The sequence below is a fragment of the Typopeltis vanoorti genome, chromosome 2 (genome assembly GCF_054136105.1).
Source record: "Typopeltis vanoorti isolate ZY-2024b chromosome 2, IOZ_Tvanoo_1.0, whole genome shotgun sequence".
NCBI lineage: Eukaryota > Metazoa > Arthropoda > Arachnida > Uropygi > Thelyphonidae > Typopeltis > Typopeltis vanoorti.
The window spans coordinates 156,864,141-156,882,894 of record NC_143550.1 but is presented as its reverse complement, the minus strand read 5'-3'; the positions used below and the strand labels follow the sequence as shown (position 1 = coordinate 156,882,894).

The 18,754-nt window shown below is 37.5% G+C and overlaps 1 protein-coding gene across 1 annotated transcript in view; it reads right to left on the bottom strand.

Annotated features, from left to right (window-relative positions):
• Positions 1-18,754, bottom strand: part of LOC150109560 (coiled-coil domain-containing protein 141-like) — a 451,763-nt gene that overhangs the window by 219,363 nt on the left and 213,646 nt on the right. Inside the window, exon 17 of the mRNA XM_090409020.1 lies at positions 4,499-4,645. Within this exon, the coding sequence (XP_090265146.1) occupies positions 4,499-4,645 (147 nt within the window). The remainder of the gene's footprint in view (positions 1-4,498; positions 4,646-18,754) is intronic.

The following is an 18,754-nucleotide window of genomic DNA, read 5'->3' as shown; positions in this document are numbered from 1 at the left end:
CATTGCAGATGCTCAGTCATAGGTCGTATGCGATGCGTAGTGTGTATTCTCAAATAGTCTACTCAACTCGGGCACCCCCCAAGATTAAATCCTGAGTGTGCTTGGTTATGGATAGCTCTTCTGTTCCTATGACCAGATCCAATACTCTCACACCCCTAGTCCCCTCCATCACATGCTGCCTCAATAATTATCTCTTATTAGGTATATAAATTCCATTTCCTTCCTGCCACATGATCTTCATTCCTTTAACTATGGAGATGTAGACTAGAAGGAATGAAGATCATATGGCAGGAAGGAAATGGAATTTATACACCTAATAAGAGATAGTTATTGAGGCAGCATGTGATGGAGGGGACTAGGGATGTATTGGATCTGCTAATAATCACTAGACCTGTATTCATTGTACTAATTTGGTGATGCATGTCTTCCAGATCATCAGTGGAATTCCCTGGCCTATAGTAACAAACCATCTGTATATTCTGTCTTATGTGCCTTAATCTCACACCAGAGTGCTTCAAATGACCAGCCATCCTCCTGCCTGTCTCCTATTCTTTTTGGCTGCAGTTCATCTGCTATCATCAGCAATAATCCCCTCACCATCCTATCTTCTCTATCTTTCTCTCTGAAAATACTAAACTCTTCACATTCTATCCCTGTAGCTACAACATCTACTGTTAACTAAGTCTCACTAATGCTTTTAACTTTTGAAGAGGTTGCACTAACCGATGCCAAAAGCTCCTCCCTCTTGTTTCTGATACTTCTGGCATCAGTATATAAAAACTGCAGCATCTCTTTAGGCCCACATCCACTTTTACTTCCTGAATTGACTGCCTTATTCAATATCTTTGCTTGAGAGACTAGAGTCTGCACTTGGTCATTCTCACACTCACTAGCCTCATGGATGCTTTCACACAAACTCACTTGCTTCCATCCTAATTGCTTAAGTTTTCCTGCATTTTAACTTCAGCATGCTCAGTGAACAAAGCTTTCTCTCTAGACAACAAATTAGCTCTGCTTATTTTCTGCAAATTTTCTGAAACATTTTTGTAAAGAGAAGATTCATATCCTACACCACTGTTGAGGTCTCCAATAAGAAACAGCTTACCCTTTTTTTCTTTAAGTCACCTGTTTTTCTAATGAGTTGAAAAATTTCTTTCTTTACTCTCGAAAACTAAATGCCACACTAAATATAGCTGCTCCCTCCTTTCCTTCATCTCTAAGGATGGAATAAGTAATTTTATACTTAGCATTTAGAAGACTCTCACCTGCTTTAATATGTTTCACATTGGTAACACCAGTTATGATGGCATAGTATTTCTGTTATTTGTAATAATAATTATTATTATATGGGTGTCTCCAAGACTCATCATCACAGAAAACCCATTATTCACACAATACCTATCATACCTCTCCTTAAACTCATTTACTGATGAAGCACTCATAACCATTCCGTTCTTACCATGTACTGAAAACAAAGTCTTCAGTGCTAATCCTATAAAACTCCCTTAATAACTTAAATGCTTCTATTGTGTCTCCTCTTTTTCACCTATTATCTAGTTTATGAAGCCAACAGACCTTCAATCTATTCTCATAGGAAGCATTCCATAGACCTGCAACAATCTTTGTCACTCACCTCTGGATCCACTTCTTCATTCCCATAAAATCCAGGTAATCAAATCTGCATGCTGCAGTTCAGATGTGGCCTTATTAAATTGCCTCCTCCTATACTCAACTCCTCCATAAACCATTCTTTGATATCTGTCCATCAGCCATCCTCTAATTCAAAGAACCAGATTCATATTGATCCCCATTTGCTCCAATTTATGCAACAGAGTTCTATGTGAAATCCTATCAAATACCTTTTGAAAAGTCCAACAGTATACTGCGTAGCCATTTCCTTTACTCACCTCCACTGTCACTTTATTATAAAAAAGTAAACAAATTACTCAGCCAAACTTACCCTTCACAAAATCCATTCTTAATAGAAAATTTTGCGTATCTGAATATCTCCCGAGTGGAGGCAGGCGTAGCCAGACTGGTTAGTGTTAAGTTCTCTGATACCATGATCAGATTCAGCACTCTTGAACCTTGTATCCCCTCCATTACATGTTGCCTCAGGTAATTATCTTTTAGCAGCTATATAAATTCAATTTACTTCTCTCCCTGTAACTATTCCTCCTATCAATTTATGCCCCCATATTTGAAATTCCCCATTTCCTTTCACATTAATAATCACTCTGCCTGCACTAATCGCAGTGGCGTTGCTAGAGCTTTTGCCGCCCGGGGCAGTCCTTGAGTTTGCCGCCCCTCTCAATACACACCGAAAATACCACAACAAGTCAAAACCACGTATAGGGTAAGGTTCAAAGTGCCAGCTGGGACGGACCACCTCCCCACCCCCCCAGCTATGCCACTGACTGATCATGCTAATTTGTCAATGTATGCATCTACACTCTCCTTTATATCGCATGGATTATAACAGCAAGCAACCAATTATACATTTCATCTGGTTGGCCTCTAATCTTACACCAAATGCTCAAATGCCCTCATCTCTGTCCTCCCAATGTACTTCTCTTTTTGGCTTCAGTTCTTCTGCTGTTTACCCAAACCCCTTGCTACATCTTGTTTCTTCTGTCCTCTCTGAAGATACTGTATCCTTTGCATTTTATCCCTCTGATTATATCATCCTCAGTCACCCAAGTCTCACTAATGCCTATAACTTTTTGGCCAAGATGAGCTAACCAATTCCAAATACCTCTAGCATTAGTATAGATGAACTGCAAGTCCTCCTTCATCCCACAATCTTCTTTACACCATGTGTTGCTTAACCACTAAAGTTAAGAAACTGGTTAGCTACAGTCAGTGTCATGTCATCACTCTCCCACTTACTAACCTCTAGGCTGACTGGACCCAGACTCACTCACATCCTCTCCAAACATTCCAGTTTCCTGGATTATGCACTTCTGAATTCTCATTGAACAATACTAGAAAAAGTTATAAATTAAAGATGCCAAGAAATTATATTCTTGGTTTAATCCCTTATCCAAGTGTAAGCAAATAAAGTTTGTGCCTGAAATATTTTCAGGACAGGGCAACTCGTAGTGACCATTTCCATAATGCATAGCATTATACATGTCCATAAGGATATGTGCTTTGCATTATGGGATACTAAGGCAAGCAATGTGAGGTCATTAGCCTCTATATATGAGTTGCCCTATCCTGAAAATACTCAAGTGCAAACTTTATTTGTTTACACTTGGATAAAGGATTAAACCAAGAATATAATTTCTTGGCATCTTTAATTTATAGTATAACCAAGTGGAAAAACTTCCAGCAACTAGAGAAAGTTGTTCAGTTCTTCCTACCCAATCTGTGCACTGACTCATTTGTAATCACAGTTCTTTGTCTCAGCTTACTTCTATCATGCTGTGACAACAGGCTCATATGTTTTACTTTCTCACTCCTCTGATTTACCTGTACTAACAACTCTTTCATATCCTCTTGTATACCACACCTGTCATCTTAGATTATTTGTACCAACCAAAATAAACATCTCCTTTACCTCTCTCTGCATCCATATGGCATCACCAAAATCATTAATTCTCAGGGAAACATGATTTGTCAAGCACTTCTCTCATCAATGAATCACCATACAAAATTTGATCATTATTCTCTCACTTTTGCTCTTTCATAATCTGCTTTCTCTCCCCTTGCATCTCCCTCTTTGCTCACTTCTCTGTCATAACATCTGCCAGGTGTTTTTTTTTAACCAATCAGTCTCACATTTTGTTCAGTAGAGAACTATGTAAGCACACTTTCCATTACCATCTGGTCATTCTCTTCATTTTTCCATCATTTCATTCTTGCCATCAATGCTTAGTGCATGCATCATCATCAACCATACCATTTACATTTCATCTTTCAACTCACTGCTATCATTCTTCTTACACTTCTGGCCCTCACTCTCAAAACACTTATGACATACGACAACAAAGTGCATACATTTTGCCCACACTTCAGCAAACAAAGTCACACAAGTTGAAATGGCCTGCCATTGTTTTATGAATTGGCACCCTGACATACAACACAGAATACAGCAAAACAAGAATAAAAACTTCAAAACCACACAATCAAGCAAACAACCCTTACAACTGAACAAATAAATTATCCAGCAAAAGTTGGTCGATTGATAGAACCTTTGCTACTAATGGCTCACGCAAAAGTTAAGCAAATTTGAACACAGTTAGTAGTTGGAAGGGAATCAATTGTTCAATGCTGTTAGCACACTCTCCTTCGATGAGTCGTTGGACTCCCTGGAGGTGTCACATAATAATATATATAATAATCCAAAAAATTAGTCAATATTGCTAAATATTTTAAAAAACTACTTATCTTTTGGCTTCAAAAATCACATGTAGTTCTTATTTTATCACCCCTTATCTAAGTTAAAATATTAACTGTTATAATGTTAAAAGCTCTGCTATAATGTTAAAATTACCTCTTTTAAATCTTTTCCAACTGTCAAATATTGTTGATGGTCAGTTAGTTTCTTCCTATATTCATCCAAGGCATTTTTCCTTGATTTGTAACCATTGATTATAGTTGTTACTTTATCTCTATCTTTCACTGCTGCTGAATAAGGTTCCTGAAAAATTAAGTAAGGCTGCATATTATAAAAGTTATTGAAACAATCAAGCTGAATGGAAACTAAAGATTACTAATAATGATTTTAATAAGCTTATAAAGATTTCAATAAAATTATACTTATAATAAAGCTTTTAATAAGATAAAAACTTCTAATCCAATTATTTCTTGAATAATTTAAACACAGTAGATAATATACTGATATTTTTAGCATGAAAAATTAAAATATAACTTATTTTTCATGCTCAATTTATTTTTATTTCATTAGGCATATTAATTTGCATCTTCATGAAGTTGAATATACTCATTACCATTTAGTCAAGTCATTAGTCCCAAAGGTGTGGAAAGAGGGGAAAATAGTTCCACTGCATAAAAAAGGATCCAAGACTACCATTGCAAATTACCAACCGATCAGCATATCAGGAGTCGTTGTCAAGGTCTTGGAGAAAATAGTCAAGGGAAAAATACAGGAATAGATTGATGAAAATGAGATACTGTATGTGGGACAGCATGGCTTTGTGAAGGGTAGATCATGCCTCAGTACCTTGCTCAAGTTTTATAACACAGTGACGACTTAACTAGATAAGGGTAATGGGTTTACAGTGATACTGCTGCACCTGGCTAAGGCCTTTGACAGGATACCACATGGAATTCTAATCCATAAACTGCAACATATGGGAATGGATAAAGGGTTGGTGAGATGGATGGGCGGGAAGTTGATGTAAAGATATTAGAGAGTAGTTTATTCAGGAGTAGGATCCAAAAGACAGCCTGTGACTAGTGGTGTGCCACAGGGTTCTGTTCTTGGACCACAGCTGTTTAATTTGTTCATTAACGATATAGGGAAGGATCTAAGAGGAACTGTTCATTTGTTCACTGATAATGCAAAATTAGGTAGGGCAATAGTGAATGCAGAAGATGTCAAAATCTTGCAGGATGATTTGGATAGATTGGAGGTTTGGGCTAAGGAGAATGGATGTCAATTTAATGTGACAAAATGTAAGGTTATGCATTTTGGGTTGAAAAGATTAGCAGCAGTATACCACATTGGTGGAACTGTACTCCAGGAGATTGATAAGGCCAGGGACTTGGGAGTGTTGGTGGATAGGGAGATGAAGTTTAGGGAGCACATTGCAAAAGTGGCTAAATCAGCTCATCAAATCACTTGATTGCTGAAGAATACTTTGACGAGCAGAGATAAGCAAGTTATTGTTCCTCTGTACCGAGCCTTGATAAGACCTCATCTCGACTACTGTGCCCAGATTTGGTCACCTAGGTTTCTTCTTGATGGGAAGAAAGTTGAGAGGATCCAGTGGCGAGTGACCAAAATGATAGCAGGTCTAGGAATGAACCTTATGAGAACAGGTTGAAGATTTGTGTGTTGCAGAAATTGGTTGATAGGCAAAAAAGAGAAGATATGATTAAGACATTCAAATTGCTGAAGGGTTTCTATAGGATTAATTCAGAGGATATTTTTGACATCAGGACTGGCAGTGGGAGGACTATGGGACATCGATGGAAGCTGGGCAAGAGTGTGGTTAGTAAGGGTGTTAGAGCTGGGTTCTTTACTTTTAGAGTGGAAAATGAGTGGAGTAAGCTGCCAGAGTCTGTTTTGGGTGCTATGACAGTGAATGAGTTCAAGGCAAGGTATGATAGATACTGTGAGAATGTCGAATAGTTGTGTGGACATGATGTTTAGGGCCTCCCTCGATGAGTCTAAGTACTCGTTGGAGTCGCCTGTAGTAATAATAATAATATCTGCTCTCCAGCCAAAGGGATGTGGGTTCGAATTCTGCATTGGGCATGGATGTTTGCGATTGTCGGTGAAAATACTAGTAGTGGTGGTGGTGGTGGTGGTGGTGGGTAGTAGATGGCATGTTGGTGTAGTTGCGGTTCATGTAGTGGAAACAGATAGTTGTATAGTAGGTGCCCTCCCTCGATGAGTCTTTGGACTTCCTAGAGGTGTCACATAATAATAATTTAGTTAGTAACTAAAAACAATATCAGACTTGTTTTTTTTTTTTTTTGGACTTAGTTGTATACCTAGACCAAATGGCCTTGTTCACTGTCTTGAAAATAACACGCAACCTCGTTATCATAATGCAAAAAAAAAAGAGACAACCACATCCTAGGTTTATCAACATGATCACCGCAGTTGAAAGTAGACACATTTAGTATATTTAAAGCTAACACTTTAAACAACCTGCTCTTAGACTTGTTTAAGAAGACATAAAAGTAAGATATTTATTATTGCTTTTTGATGTAGAACAGTGTTTCCCAAAGTGTGGTGTATACCCCCAGGAATATGAGAAAAGTCTTCAGGGGAACTTTTTTTATATAGTTTTGTTTTACTTTTAGAATTTTGTTTCTGTATTGTCTACACTTATGACAATACAGAATTATGACCTATTCTCAAAATAGTTTTTTAATAACTAAAAAATCTAACAGAAGTTTTACAGAAAATGTGTCTTTTGGCATGTATTGACTGACCTCCATTATAGCTGCATCTGGTTGATTGCAGGATCGTGTTCTAACTGTGTGGTTTGTACTATTTGTGTCGAACACAAGTAGTACAAACCATGCAGCTTGAACTCTGCTAAATTTGATTAAACTTATTATTTTTTTATTTATGTGATTTAAATTATGTGATTTAAATTTTATTATTAAAAATTTAAATCACATAATTTTTGATTCTACAGTATGTATATTGGATTTGTATAACTATTTTTAGTTGCAAATATATGAAACATATATCATGCTGCAAGTAAAAAAAAGAATTAACATGAAATAATAACTCTACTGAATATAGATGATGTGAGGGTGACAGATGTAGAAGAGGAGTGCCCAGTAAAAGCTATCGACCTGGTCTATGTAACATTGCATTTACTGCTACCTCTACACTGAATGAAGAAACTCAGATGTATGAAGAAGAGGTATTAGAGCTGTTGCACAAACTGAATAAGAATTCAGCAGTAGCGGCTGATGGAATATCAGCATAGGTGCTAAAAGAGTGTTCAGCTGAATTGGCTATTCCTTTGACCAGGCTATATAATTTCAGTCTCAGAACAGGGAAGATTCCACAGGAGTGATGCAAAGACCTATGTATCTCCAACTACTGACTGATCAGTATCTCAGGAGTGGTGGTGAAGATTTTGGAAAGTTGGTTAGGGCTTGCATTCAGAAGTGGGTTGACAGAGAATCTCTACTTTGCAATGAACAGCATGGATTTACTAAGGGAAAGTCATGTTCTAGCAACTTGCTCACATTCTATAACAAAGTTACCATTGAACTAGACAAAAGGAATCGATACACATGATACTTTTGGATTTTGCTAAGGCTTTTTGGACAGAATACGACATGGTAGGCTGTTGCATAAATTGGAGAATATGAGTTTGGAATATTAGCATGGATAAGAGGATGGCTGACTGACAGATATCGAAAAGTGGTATATGGGGGATGTGAGTATGCAAGATTTAAGATAACCAGTGGTGTACCACAGGGATCCGTCCTTGGTCCACTGTTATTCAACCTGTACATTAATGATATTGGGAAGGATTTGACAGGCAGCATAGGTAGGTAGATAGGGTAATCAGGAATGCTTCTGATATCGCTGAAGATGATTTTGTTCGAAAAATAAGCATCCACTTGTTGTTGTTCCATAATCCATTCAACGAACTCTCTTTGCTGTGTGTGGTCATTTTTAATAACTCTGACCTGTCAGCTGTCATGCTGTCTTTTTTTTCTCGTTGGCAACACTTTACCGCACAAATGGCGCTAAATTTAAATCTTACGTGAATTTTGGGACACCCTGTATTATCAAGTCCCACAGACTTATTAACATCAAGTTTGCTCATTTCACCCATACACCTCTTGCTCACTTACAGTCAGTCAGTCTCTCCTCCCGATCATCAATTGCTCTCAATCTCTCTATGATGTGACATTCACAAGAATCATCTTTTTTATCTTAATCTTTCATCTTAATCATTCTTTTTTTTTTTTTTTTTTTTTTGCTGGCTACAGATTAAAAGAACTCCCTAGGATTTTTTTTGGATTCATTAGCTAACTTCTGTTCATACTTCACTTTTGCTACCTTTACCAACCAAGTTACCTTCCTTGCCTGATCTTTGTAATCCTCATGGAATTGGTTATTACCACTTCTCTTATGCTGTGTCCATAAATGGCTTTTTTCTGTGTATCACATGCTTAATCTCTTCATTCATCCATTTCACACCTACCTTATTTAAACTTCTGACCCTTGGAATACATTTACACATTGCTTCTACTGTTCTTGAATATCCTCCAAAATGCATTGATCTCTTTTCCAACTAACTCCTCATTCCATGCTACACCTGCAAGCTGTCTCCTGAGCTCTTCATAAGCCCTTGTAGTTCCACATATATGCTTTTCTCACAGAGGTAATACATTTGTAATTTATTATAACACAAATGTTAAAAAATAAATACCTTTATAATTATTCATGTTTGAAGGAAATATTATTATAACTTCTTCCAAAATGCCTTTGGCAGAGAGCTGATATGATGATGTTACTAAAATTTTAAAAGGGGTATGGATACTGAACAAAATTTCAGTATCCATATCCCCTGTAGAGGAACTACAGGCAAGTGATCAAGATGGTGAGTGGTTTGCAGAATGTTTACAATAAGAAGACTGAAAACATCCATATTCAGTCACCTTTCAATGTAGTGAACTCATAGGAACCTCAGGGAAAATGTTCTAAAGAAAACAGGAAATTAATTACAACAAATCTCAGTCAGTTATAGTGAATTTCGTTTATAACATCATTGCACAAAATGGGGATTTTGTTGGAATTTTTCAGTAGTTTACTATAATGGTATTTGCTATACACTGAGTCAGTTGTGAATCAACTGCAAATTATAAATAATAACAACATAAAAACAGTCCCGTCAAGTCTTTCACTTGATTTAATACCAAACGATTCATTTGTCATTCGATTGCCAATTTTTGAATCATAGCACCTAGACCAGTACCTAGGTTGTCTGTGGATAATTTAGTGCCTGCACATCACACTTAAGTGGTGTGAATAGAAAGCAGTACCCACATCTCAAAAACTGCCTTAATGCTTTTATTCTTTCAGCCTCACCACCAGAGCATTCATACCATAACAGTACAAAAGCAACTCTAGCTAGTATTACCTTTCAATGTGCATGAGAGGTATGTATCATTGTAGTGCCTGTATGAGTTTGACTTAGAGGTATTCAATCATAATTCCACAGATGGTAGCTTGCATCACTGACAACTGAACCAAGCACATATACCAAGTGTCCGAACCTATGCTTTCTCTTATCCTAAGCTGAATTGCTATCACAATGATTACTCAACATTAGATTGAGTGAACAATCTAATGCTTGTCAAACTCCTTTGCAATGATAGGAAGAGCTGACATCAAAGGATAAAAAGAGTGCAATGTTTTAGCCGACGGCTACAACCATCCCCCCAAAAAAAATATTAATACCCTGTAATCGCAACACCCCCCCCCCTTCAGCACTGAGATTACTCAAGATCTATCATGATTCCATATATCCAGGGCACATCTGAAAAACTGACAAAAATCCTAAGGAAATACAACCTTACAGACCACATAAAAAAATGGCATCCCTTATATGCTCCACCAAAGACCAGTCACATTCCCTAAACCTACCAGGTGTCTACCGGATCCCTTGCAGTTGTAAACTGTCCTACTATGGCCACACAGGGCAGGACAGCAAATATCAGAATTTCTGAACATAAAGACTACATCCGGTTCCACCAATATTGCCACTCAGGAATTGCTGACGATGATTTGGACACCCACCACAGGATACTCTGGAAGAAGGCCCCTCTATTACATTGCAGCAAATACAAATATGAAAGGCTGTTCCTTGAATCTGCCTCAGCTCTGAAAAACTTTCCAAACCTCAACAAATTTGGATGCATAAGATTGTCCCAAATTTGAGAAGCATTAATCCTCAGATCTTCAGCTCAATGGCCAAAACTACCCAGTTTATCCACTGGGGCAGGGAGTGACATTTGGGATGACATTTATGACTCTAGGGCTGACTTTGATTGCTTTTCTTCAGCCTCATTTACCCAGTGTTAGTGCCTATAACACATATCATGGGTTTTTTTTTTTTTGGTTTTTTTTTGTGATCCCTGGCAATGTAATGTTGCAAAAATACAGGAAAGTTTTTTAATTAAAGTTTTTATAATTAATATTTTAGTATACGTTGTTATTTCCTGAAAAATAATAGTTATGAGCAACCAACATATAAGTCTATCTACCTAAGCTTATCTCTTCTTCTTTTCTTCTTTGGTAGTACAGGAACTACTATGAACACTTATCTGCAACAAGCCAGTTATCTCTGTAGTAACTTTTCTGATATCCCTTTCTTAAAACTGAAAATCAAAAGGATCAATAGACCCTGCTTTTACAGTCCATATTCATACTGAAAATCAAAATTAAGCTAGCTTTTGTCCTTTTGCTCTATGTGATGTTCTATTTATCCTTACTAAGTTTGCCTTAGCAAAGACACTGTTTGGAAGGATTTAAAAGTTTACTTGCTGTAACAATATCTAATAGATGAGTTAGTTTGGTACCCTATAATATATAAGAACATGCTTCCTTTGGGTATTAGTTCTAAATGATGTGAATATTCTCTTACTTAGAGCACTGTGTCAGTGTTGGATAAAAATGTAACAAACATGTATATACTCTAGCATTAGAGTTTAACATGATTTTAAACAAAAGCTAAATGCCTCATGTAATTAGTGACATGCATGAATGTATTAACAAGATACCCACTGTCTAGCAAAACAGTTATATTTCACTACCATCTGCAAAGAAATACCTCTCATGTCTGTTCACAGTGCTGAACTACAGTCAAGCTCAACAGGGGTTTTTCCTCTTCTGATTCCACTAATTCCATTCCTTTGGCTGTCGCTTTGCTAGACAGTAGATAAAAACGTATTACATATTTTCAGAGCAATTACAGTAGGTAGACTTTTAAATCCTTCCAAACAGTGCCTTTGCTGACCAGCAACATAAACGTACTGTTCCTTCTTTTCATTATTTATTTGCTCCACATTTCTACTAGAATTTATTATTTTAACATCAAAATCAATGACACTGCTATCTCTTATTAATGCATGATCACATTTTCTTATGCTAATCTCAGTTCTAATTTTGCCTCCAATATTAAGTTCCACTCTTTCTGTTTAAGGCTGATTCCTGTGATAAAACAAGTAGTACATGCTTTTTAACTCTGATGTGGGTCTGAAAACAGCATTGGTAAATGCGTGTTGAGGTTTTTCTCATCCTGCACTACACATTACATCTATGTACCTAACCTGGGCTGCAAGGGACCTGGGAGGAAGGGCAATAATCCTTGCCTTAACAAAGTCAATATACTCCCAACTTGGGAGTATATTGACTTTGTTAAGTTCTTCTCACACCTGTAGATATCATAAAAGTATGCTTGTCGAGCTTTAAAAAGAGTGGCCATCAAATAATGTGCATGAGAGATTCTCTCAATTTTTCTTCTCTGAAGAACTGGTGAGAATGTGCAAACGAGCATTAAATCTCTATTGAATTATTATTATTATTTATTTTTTTTTTTTTTTTTGAGTATAGAGTATTTTATCCATTGGAGGGCAGGAATGCCAAGATCTCACAATTTTAATGATGCATTAATAATCTAAGATATTCAGATTATCATGCTGGAATCATAATAAGTCTGCTTATCAAGCTCAATTAATATGGTTAACATAGACTTTCTGACAACAAGAGAATGATAAAGCTTTGGAATAAATTACCATATATGCTAGTGTACAAGGCAATTGGGCATATAAGATAAGCCTCAAAATTTCTTTTAAAAATGTGTATTTTACAGTATACCTATTATTATTATCTGACCTCCATGGAGCAAAGGACTCATTGCAGGAGGTTCATACTCTCTCATGCAAAAGGATCATCAAACTGTGCCTTAAACTCATTAACAGTTTCTGCACTCATCACACTTTCAGGCAAGCAATCCAATCACCAATCACTCTCCAAGCAAAGAACCTGCTTCTCACTTCCCTGCCCTCCTTATACAGCTTCCAGATATGGCCTCTGGTTCTACTCTCACATTCCTCTACCTTACAAAATATTTCCTCTAAATTAATCTGGTAACAACTCCTCACCAACTTATATGTCACAATCATATTTCCTTTTCTTCTATTCACAAGGCTCTGTAAGTTGCATTCCATCAATCTTTCCTCATATCTGACATTCCATAGACCAGACACTAACTTAGTAAACATTCTCCAATACATCTTCATCCTCCTGAAAACCAGATGACCAAATCTGCACAGTAGTCCAGGCAATTGGGTTACTGTGCACAGTAACCCAAATTCGGTTAAAATTGTAAGAACATTGGGATTTTCTTACAATTTTAACAATGTGATCCTTAAACTTTATGTCTTTCACCATCACTCCAAGATCTCTCATCTCCTCCTTCAAAATTTCTCCATTAATTGTATATTCTGAATCCCAACTTTGCCTACCAAATTTCATAATTTTGCACTTTGCAACATTAAACTGATAACTCAATTCAATTTGCCCACTCACATAGTCTATTCAGCTCCTCCTGCAAGGAAGGACACAATATCTGTTCTACTTTTCATATCTCTTCCTAACTTTGCATCATCATTGGCAAACAGCTGCATAACTCCAGTTAAGTTGGTCCCAATGTCATTATTGTACAAATTAATCAATAATGGTCCCAAAACAGATCACTGTGTCACTCCACTAGTGACCTTACTCTTTTGAGATATCACTCCTCCATACAAAATGTGCTGATACCTGTCTGACAGACAATCAGTTATCCATCTTACTAGTCTGTTATCAAATTACATCTGTTTCAATTAAACTACTAGATTTATATTTATTTTAGATTATTTTGGATTTATATTTATTTTAAATTATTTTGGATTTATATTTATACTAGATTATTTATATACAAAATATATTAATATATTAATATATTAGTATAAATTACATGCTAATTAACAGAATATATAAACAAAATACCTTAAACCATTCACAATGTGCTTTATTAGTATATTTTAATAGAATATTTCTTACTTAAGACACTATGTATTAAAAGCCTATGCTTTGAACCTAAAATTGTGACTTCAACTTCATTCTCATCCTCCAGTTTCATCCTCTATACTATCACTGGATGATATTTTCCATTAGTGAATTCAAAGGTTCAGATTACATACCCTGAGTATAAGTGATCCCTTGTTTTTCAGAAATTTTATTTTTAACTTCAATTATCATCCTATATGATAACATATATGGCAATTGAGAAGAACTATTTGTTATGAAGGAAACCACAACAAATAGCAAAATCATCTAGGTGGAGATGACCTTCACTGTCAAGTGAAACACAGCCACCACCACCCTTCTTACTAGAGATCTGAAGTGATGAAGTGGGCCATGTTTGGCATCAAGAGCAGGGTTCAGATTTCTGTCATTACCTCCCTTCTCAATGCGATGTGAGTGACTTTACTCAGTGGTGCCACAAGCCGGCTGCCAGACAGTATATATCGGCCCAAACCTGTCATCCATGGCATAAACACTAACATTACATACACTATGTGGCACCACTTATAAACTCACAAGATTGCACCTGTGTCTTTTTGCGATTCAACATTGCCTACTAAAAAATGCCATATTTGGATTCCTCTACTACCACTTCTGTTCAACTGATCCACATACCTGCTCTGAGCAAGTCAAAAAACTAAACTTATCCTCATTGGCATGAAGACTTTCATTCCACATTTCAGCCAGAATTTCCATCAACTTTCCAAGCCTTAGTTCAACAAAAAAGTGTACCAAAGTAGTCAAAGGAAAAAAAACTCGGCTTATCATAGGTGCTTGTATAAAGAACACCAGCTGCATATACTACCTATGCTGAAGCATGTAATAAATGAGACAAATCTAAATCGGACTTTGTAAGGGTCAGTTGCAGAGAATTCAACTCCTGTCCAATGAAAGAAATGCTTTCTGGCTATTGCAAAGGCATTAGACACAACTTCCGCTCACCTGAGCTTTCAGTTCTCTGCACCAGATTGCACCTAAAGATAAAGCTGATCTCCTAGTATCACTCTTCCTGCAACTCCTGTAAAGATGACCGATGCCAATCACCTCTCACCACACCAGAAAATGAGCATCATAACCTTCTATGATCTTCTGGCAAAAAGGAGTGCCTGAGGAGGGTGCTAGTGGGCCAAGCGCTGCGGCGATTTGAAGAGCTCCTGATTCAGATAAGTTTTATCTAGCACCCTAGGAGGAGGGCGCTAGTGGGCCAAGCACTGCAGACACGATTTGAAGAGCTCCTGATTCAGATAAGTTTTACTAGGAATAATTAAGTATATATGCGTAATTGTTTAAGTAAGAGAGGCTGTAAATGTTGTACGCTACCGATATTATTAGTGTGGGGGTTTTTTCTTGCCTAAACTAAATTACGAAATCGTTATTATTAGACCTAGTAACCTGCAAAGAAAAAAAAAATGGTGGCGGCATTGTCATTCCATGATTTTAATTTAGATTTCAGTCATGTCGTTAAGTGTGAGGTCTGTTATATGTATTCCTTCGATTACATAAATGATTTGTGGATGTTTAGTGCGGATGGAAGAAGGATGTGTGCGAAGTGTGACCTGAACGAGGAACTGATGAATGCGAATATGAAATTGATGACAGAAAGTGCTAGTACCGATTGTGTCGCGAGTGCACATTCGAAAGAGTAGGATGGTGAGAAAGAGAGGCGAAAAAATGTTAAAAAATCAGGAAAAAAGAAAGAGTGATTTGACAACTGTAACGGATGTTAAAAGGGACGAAAGTGAGGCAGAAAGAAACGAAATTGAGAGAACAAATGAAGGTAGAAATGGCGTGATGCAGAAATCACAAGTAAAAAAAATCGAAAGAATAAATGATAGCGAAAAAAGAATGAATGATGGCGAAAGTTGGACGCATGTTGGAATGAAAGTACTGAACCAAAGAAAGATGAATGACAGTAAAAGTGAGAAGAATGATAGTGAAAGTTGGATGCATGTTAGTGCGAAAGTATGGAAACAAAGAAAGAAAAATGAGAGTGAAAGTGAGAAGAATGATAGTGAAAGTTGGATGTATGTTGAACCGAAAGTACGGAAACAAAGAAGGATGAATGAGAAGGAAAGTGAGAAGAGGGGAGTTGAGAGTTAGAAAGATTTAATGATAGAGAGAATGTGTAGCAAGGTTCGGAAGGTGAATTGGATTGGATGAAGCAAGAAATGAAATGGATGCAGAATGAAATTAAGAGAATTCAGGTCAAAACTATTAAAATAAATCATAATGGCATGAAAGAGTTAACGAAAGATGAGCGAGTGGCGTTGTATGGCGACTCCATTATTAAAGGTGTGCTAGAGGATAAAATGCACAAGGTATGTTTTCCAGGCGGTAAAATGAGTACAGTGATTGAGGCATTGAATATGAGGCGGGAGCGAGCAAAAGAGTTAATTGTATTAATTGGTACAAATGATTTGAGAGAGAACAAAGAGCATGTCAAAATAAAAGCAGTCAGGAGACTGCTTGGAAAGATAAAAGAGAATAGTGTGACAGGAAGGGTAGTCAGTGTGTTGCCTAGATGTGATTGTGGTGAAATGAGGCGGAGAGCAAGGATTATGAATGATATTCTGGCTGAAATGTGTGAGGAGATGGGAGTACAGTTTGTTAATGTGTGGAATGAGTTTGAGGGATGAAGTGAGTGGTATGGGAGCGATGGACTGCATTTGAGTGGTTATGGTGAGTCGCTTGGAGAGACTGCTGCTGGAAAGTAGAGAAGTGAATAGAGATAATGAATCAGATCGAGAGGGGAGTGATGTGGAAGAGCAGGAGAGTAAGACAGGAGAGATTGAAGAAGTGGAAATGAATAGGGAAGTGAGTGGTATGAGTATAGAAAATGAGAGAATGGGTGTGCAAGAGGAGCAGGGAAATGAGGAGGCTCAGGGTGGACAGGAGTACACAGCACGAGAAAGGTGGATGCTCCAAGAGGAGGTGAGAGCATGTGTAGGCAGGAAAGTAATGGGATGACCAGGGATCAAGAGGAAACAGATGGAATTGCAAAGGGTTCTAAAATGAAGAAGCAGAAAGGGAAATGGCCCCACTCCAGCATGGAAAGATCACATTGAGTGAGTGGTATCAGTGGAACTAGCTGTAGATCCAGAAATGAGTTGTTGTGTTTGTATACCAATGCTAGAAGTATAAGAAAGGCGGATGAAATGGTTGCACTAATTGTGTCTGTTCACCCAAAGATTGTCAGAATAAGTGAGACATGGTTAGATGAGGACGACAACCTGACAGGAATAGAGATGGAAAGGTATGATGTGTTTCGTGAGGATAGAAGAGGTAAAAAGGGAGGGGGAGTGCTATTGATGATAGAGAAAGAGTTATGTCCATACAAGGTAGAGATGCAAGAGGGAAATAGGGCGAGTGGTTTTGAGGCAGTATGGTGTGAGATAGAGGTGAAGAATCAAATACTTGGTGGGATGTTGTTATAGACCTGGTAATGTGGATGGTGGTGATAGTGAAATGTATAGTCAAATAAGCCAAGCAAATAAGTAAAGGGTGATCATTATGGGTGATTTCAATTATGGCAATATAGACTGGAATGAAGAGATAGCAACTGGAAGTAAAGAAAATGAGTTTCTTGAGTTTTTGAGGGATAATTACCTCAGACAGTATGTAACAGAGGGCACACAAGGATTAAGGGTCTTGGATTTGGTCATCTCATCGGAGGATGTAATTATCAATGAGGTGTCAAATCATCCACCAATTGGTGAAAGTGACCATGAGGTGATTACCTGGGTGGTTGCCAGCAGTGCAAGGACCCCTGTGAAAAAAGGGTATATGTGGAACTACAAGGGGGGGGGGGATGATTATGAAGAGCTCAGGAGACAGCTTGCAGGTGTAGCATGGAATGAGGAGTTTGCTGGAAAAGAGATCAATGCAGTTTGGGGGATTTTCAAAAACTATTTAGTAGATGTAATGTCTAAATGTATATCATGGGTGATAAGGTTAAATAAGGTAGGTGTAAGATGGATGAATAAAGAGATTAAGCATGCAATACAGAGAAAAAGGGCATTGTGGAGGCAGCATAAGAGAAGTGGAAGTAACCAATTTCATGAGGTCTACAAAGACCAGGCAAGGAGGGTGACTTGGTTGGTGAGAGTAGCTAAAGGGAGGTATGAACAGCAGTTAGCTAATGAAGCCAAAAAGAATCCTAGGGAGTTCTTTCGATATGTAGCCAGCAGAAGAAAGAATGATTATGGAAGGATGACATTGATTGGAGGAAATGGTATAAAGACAGCTGTTGCAGAATGTGTGGTGGAAATACTTAATGAGCAGTTCATAAAGATCTTTCAATCTTGTGAATGTGACTTCATGGAGAGATTAAGAGCAGTTGATGATGGGGAGGAGAGACTGATTGTAAGTGAGCAAGAGGTGTTTGGGGAGTTGAGTAATAGATGTAAATAAGGCTGTGGGACTTGATAATATATCACCGCGTATTCTGAAGGAATGTACCAGAGAGTTGACACCTGCCTTGACATATTTTTTTAATACGAGTCTTGCACTTGGTCAAGTTCCTAAAGAGTGGAAGGAGGGCAAGATTGTGCCACTTCATAAAGGAGGTGATCGAACTCAAGCATCAAACTATAGACCTATCTGTGTGTCAGGTGTTGTGGTTAAGTTGTTGGAGAAGCTTGTGAGAACTAGGATCCAGAGTTGGGTTGACAACAATGGTATAATCTTTGATGGACAGCATGGATTTGCTAAAGGGAGGTCATGTTTTAGTAATCTACTTACTTATTACAATAAAGTGACTGCTTCCTTGGACAGAGGAGAAGGATACACAGTAATATACTTGGATTTTGCAAAAGCTTTTGATAGAGTACCTCATGATAAGTTGACAGTAAAACTAGAGCAGTTGGGGTTGGATATTAGATTAGTGCATTGGATTGGAGACTGGCTATCTGATAGGTATCAACAAGTTGTGTATGGGGTGCAATA